At 36.0% G+C, this 5,415-nt stretch overlaps 1 protein-coding gene across 1 annotated transcript; it reads right to left on the bottom strand.

The window, feature by feature from the left end:
* Positions 1-2,967: 2,967 nt before the first annotated feature.
* On the bottom strand, positions 2,968-4,230 carry LOC108576077 (jerky protein homolog-like). The gene has a single exon (XM_017938998.1). It carries the CDS (start codon positions 4,228-4,230, stop codon positions 2,968-2,970), a length of 1,263 nt encoding a protein of 420 aa, XP_017794487.1.
* Positions 4,231-5,415: the final 1,185 nt, after the last annotated feature.

Raw genomic sequence — 5,415 nt, 5'->3', positions numbered from 1 at the left:
ATAAAAACTGAAGATTTTTTTAATAAAAAAATTATTTTATGTAGTTGAAGTGTGTAATAAAATGTCCCTAAAATTTGAAAGTGATTGGTTTTATTTTAGCTAAGAAAAAAATTTCTAAAAATGATTTTATAGCCTTATCATCCCATCAGTTTTCTTATCGGTGAATCACTGTTAAATTTGCCTAAGCATGTTACTTCAGATATTCTGAATAACAAATTGTCTGTATGACAACATATAACTAAGATCAAACAGCATTTTTGGTCCAGATGGCAGAAGGAGTATCTGCAGGAACTACACCCAGAAAAAAATGGAATATGGGAAACCGTACACGCATCAAGGAGGGAACTCTGATGGCTATCAGGGAAGATAACAGTCCGGAGATTTCCAATCTTCATTGGAGATGAACGGTGCAAGCACTGCTCACGCGAACCGTGTACAATGCATTTTTCAGGACGTCTCCAACTTTGTTCGATCGAATCCACTCGTGCTGGAAGTGTGCTTCCCTCCTCTCGTAAAATAAAACGTTATTGAGTTAAATACTGGGGGTGGGAGATTGATTTAGCTAATATTCGGTCGTTACATATGAAATGTTCGATTTTTAACGGTAACTTTAAAAGGATATAATTTTTATAAAATTAAACTTTATTAATCAAAATAAGCACCATTGCAATCTACACACTTTTTTCATTAATTTACAAGCTTTTTGATTCCATTTTGATAGGAACTTGGGTTTCTAGAGCCGATAAATTGTTCAAAAGCATTCTTGACAGACTCTTGATTGCAGGTTTTCTATCGAAAATATAGAGATTGAGGTGAAGTTTCATATTTCAAGGTGTTGAACTTCTGCGTCAATAATTGTGGCACGTACGGCCGAGTATTGTCACGAAGCGGGACAGGTCCTTTCCGATTGACTAGTGCGGATTGTTTTTCGTAAAACTTCTGGTGTACGGCTTCAACTTCAGCACAATATTTTGCTGTTGTAATTGTTTCACCTGGGTTTAAAAACTCGTAGCAGATGACACCGATCATTGACCACCAAACAATAAGCGTAGCCGCGCTTTCGGGCATCCAGGGTTCCGAGGCTTGCGCCTATTACCCCATTCGGCTTCAATGCCCACTCTGAAGTTAAACCAAACAAGAAGACATAGACTGGCAAATTTCGTGTACGGGCTCCACTTCGTGCTTTTCAGGCCTAGAACGTCCAAGCTGCCTGCTCTAAGTCCTATAAGGAGTTTTATCTTAATGATCCTAGCCCTGACGCCGAAAATAATTTCTTGGCGACATTGGCGCGAAAGCAAATTCTCGGCCTTCCTTACCCTTCATCTTGGCTTGGTGGACACCCAATACGAGCCAGAGGTGTAGCATAGTATCTCGGTGGACAAGGCCGAGTCGCAGCATCGTCGTTTGGCCTCTTCTTTGAAGAGTTCGCCCTGCCAACACGATGAGGTAGATGTCCACGACTTGGAGTATCCCCCTCTCTGGACAGGGTAACCGCCAAACAACCGCCTAACCATCATCTTCTTCGGGTGTAAATTTGAGTTTGCTACATGTCGTGCAGATTTATCGATGTCTGACCATTATGACGAACGTTGTCGTTTATCATATAGGATTCATTTTTTATTGCAAGTGATAATGCGATCCAGAAATGGCTCTCTACTTTTACGCAAAAGCAGGGAGCTGTAAGCTTCTTGACATTCAGTTTTTTGTAATTCATTAAGTTCATGCGGTATCCACTTATCCAGTTTCTTAATTTTACCAATTAATTTGAGGTAAAGGGAAACCGTTGCAGTACTTACACCTAATTCTCTTGCGAGTTCTCGGGGTAAGACTTTACCAATACCCCCCCGTTTTTAGCATATATACGTTACTTTACTCGTTTTGACATGCTGAATATGAATATTGAATCCGTTTTCGGCGGAAATGGCATATGCATTACCTACAAATTTTTTAGAAATAATTTCAACTTTGAACGTGTTTTCTTTGAAACCTAACCCAAACCTGTGTAACTTAAAACTAACCCAAACCTAACGGAAAATCAAACGTAAATCTAATGTAAAGAAATTTGGTGGTACGAAACGAGAGGTACGCATGCCGAGACGTACACGTGCTGAAGGAAAGATGACGATGCCTATACCTTTGAAGAAAGGGACTGCGAAACAGTTCCTTGAAAAGACAAGACAGCATCGTAGGAGAGAAGATGTACAGGAGAGCTTCGCCTCAGATCATTCATTAGTAATCTAGATTCCGCACTGTAAAGACGCGAACGAGCGAATTGTGTTGCTATTGTACTAACGTATAAATACTAAAACGAACGAGTGCATACACAGAAAAACCAATGAAAAGATGACCGCATACTCTGATTTAGACTGGGCTGGTGATATAGGTGACAGAAAGTCATATTCAAGATACATTATAATGTTAACAAATGGACTCATCAGTTGGGTCATAAAGACACGAAAATCAGTAGCACTGTCTATAATGGAAGTAGAATACATGGTATTCTTCGAATTATGTAAAGAAGTAATACACTACTATCTGGATTCAACTGGTATTGAATTATTGGAATAAGAAAAATATAATTTATTTATATTTTTTATTATATTGTTACGAGATGGCCTTAGTCGGATTATTGAGATTCGTACGATCAAAATGATACCAAACACGACTATATTTGTATCAACTTTTGTATTAATTGTAAGCTAGACGAGTAGCAGTAGTAGTGTCCGGATATATGGTCAAAGAGTAATTGAGGAAGTGCAAGGTTTAATAATAATGCTAACGATCAAAATAGGAAGAATAAGAATAATTAGGAATACAAAGTGAGAATAAGTACACAACTATATTTTGTGTTAAGTTTAAATATTTTATTTCAATAATACCCAAGCTTGGTCACCAATTGATTGAATTTCCTTACAGTCGCGTTCTTCCAACAATCTTTTAATAGAAACTAAACTAAAGAAATAATTATTAGGAGTAAGAACATTCCATAATCCACTCTGTTATTTCCTCTTGATTTAGATTTTCAGTAGATTTGAAACTCTCTGGATTCGCTTCGGGATTTTCTAATGAATATGTACGTCTGAAAAGTTTCCTCCACGAATATCTAACATTGTCAGGTGTTATGTTGTTCCATGAGTTTGCTATGAAGTCGATACAATCCTTAATGTCATAATTAGGATAAAATTCTTTAATGCTGCTAGAATATTGGAGTATTCTTCTTAGTAATTGATATCGGAATAATTTTTTACATTTGGCGATTATACCTTGGTCCATCGGTTGTATAATGGAAGTGGTGTTAGGGGGTAGAAACATTAATTTAAAATGATTGTCTTCTCGGAGCTCCTCGGGAATCATATGCCCCCTAAAATTATCGACTAGAAGAAGTACCTTTCTCACACGATGCTCACGCAATTGACACTCCCTTACACTTTTTTTAAAATGGTTTAAGTACCAGTCTGTAAATATTTGTTCATTAATCCAACTATTGTGTTGGTGTTTATACACAACTGGTAAATTTTCTTTACAATGATTCAATGCCCTCGGGTTGGCATATTTGTGGATGAAAAGCACGGGTAATTTATGTGTACCTGTGGAGTTAGCACAAAATGCCACAGTTACATGGTCCTTCTTAACTTTTCTACCATCTACCAGTCGCTCGCCTTGATGAACTAACGTTTTCTTGGGCACAGCTTTCCACATTAAACTGGATTCGTCCATGTTATAGATGTCATCTTCTTGAAAATTTTCATCACGCAATATTTTTGCCAATTCATCAGAAAATTTCTCTGCTGCTAATTCATTAGCATCAATCATCTCTTCATACATGTTTACTAAGCGCATACCGTATCTGGCTTTAAAACGTGAGAGCCACCCTTGACTAGCTGTAAAATTTGACGAACTACCAAACTGTTGTTGGAGTTCCTTCGCCTTCTCCTGCAATAATGCATTTGTTAGGACATCTCCTAATGCTTGCCTTTGTAAGACCCATTCGTATAACTGGCTTTCCATATTTTCATATGAAGATGCCCGTCGCCTCTTTGACTGTGCACGCATCGGATTTTTACACAATTGTCGAATAGTTATTGATTCCAGTCTATACCTTCTTATAGTTCTTTCACTCACACCATACTCAACAGCAAGATCATTGACACTTAAACCTTCTTCTAACTTTTGAAGAATCTCCAAACGTTTCTTCACAGCCACTGTATGTCTCTTTCCCGAAGATGCCATTGCAAAACTATTTTTTATTATACAACACAAATTAACTCTAGACCTTTTTGCTCTGTGGTTGTCGAATGACTGACTCTTTGGCAGTCTGTTTGTTCAGTGCTAAGCTTTGGGACACGCTGATTAGTTACAACGAAAAATGCTAATTGCCAACCAGTGTGTCTAATAGATATCGGGACCATCTTTCCAATGCACCCTTAGCGTACATAACGAAAAAATATTATATTGTGATAGTCGGAATGTGATTCAATTAAATAAAAAATATGTATTTCACGGTTGAAATAAGCACATAGACATTAGATACCATTTTGTGCCTGAAGTACAAACATGTAGAGATATTAAGTTGACATACTTAAGATCAGAAGAAATGATAGCCAATATTTTTACAAAGATATTATCAATCATAAGACATTTAAAATGTACCAGACTATTAAATTTATTTAACTAATATTCTCTGCATATATGTAGGCACATTGATAGAAGAGGTGTTGGAATTGAAATCTTTAATCTAACTATAGATTCTTACCACGTGTGTATGGCACAGTACTTCTGCTTGAGTAATGTATTATGCTGGGATAGCTAAGTTAAGGCATATGGCAAAAGAAAAACGCGTTTGTATTAAAATATACCAAGTTTACTTATTAAACACAAATCCAACTATTCAAGAGTGGAACAACAGAAAGAACCTAATCTTAATAAATTTATACATACCTTACAATACTGTCAAAGTACTTCAATAAATGCTTCACAAACTTCAAAAATTATACCTGATATGTATTGTTTTGAGATTTTAAATAAATATGTTAACCTGTTGTAAAAATCTCTAGTTGTAAGATATCGTAAAGTAACTGCTAAATGTATTGGAGGTACAATAGTCATACAAAAGTTTGTGTTGCATTTATTAATCTTTAATGCTACTAAATTAAGAATCTCTTCAAAGTCACATTTTGATATTCTTACAAACTTTTTAAAACCACACCTATCCTCTAACCTTAAATCAGCCATTAAGCTATTTCTATAGTTTTCACTGTTGTCTAAAAATGTTCCCTTGTACTATGCCTTCTCTTTTTTTTTAAATTTTGCAATAATTATAAATGTAGCATTGGCATCAACAGCTGACACTATTAGATTCATGTTGGAAAGTAAACAATTGTACAGAATGGTAAAAAAAAGTTCGGACTATATTTT

The sequence above is a fragment of the Habropoda laboriosa genome, unplaced genomic scaffold (assembly GCF_001263275.1).
Source record: "Habropoda laboriosa isolate 0110345459 unplaced genomic scaffold, ASM126327v1 scaffold334, whole genome shotgun sequence".
Taxonomy (NCBI): domain Eukaryota; kingdom Metazoa; phylum Arthropoda; class Insecta; order Hymenoptera; family Apidae; genus Habropoda; species Habropoda laboriosa.
Note: the sequence above shows the minus strand (reverse complement) of the source record. Positions and strands in the feature narration are given on the sequence as shown.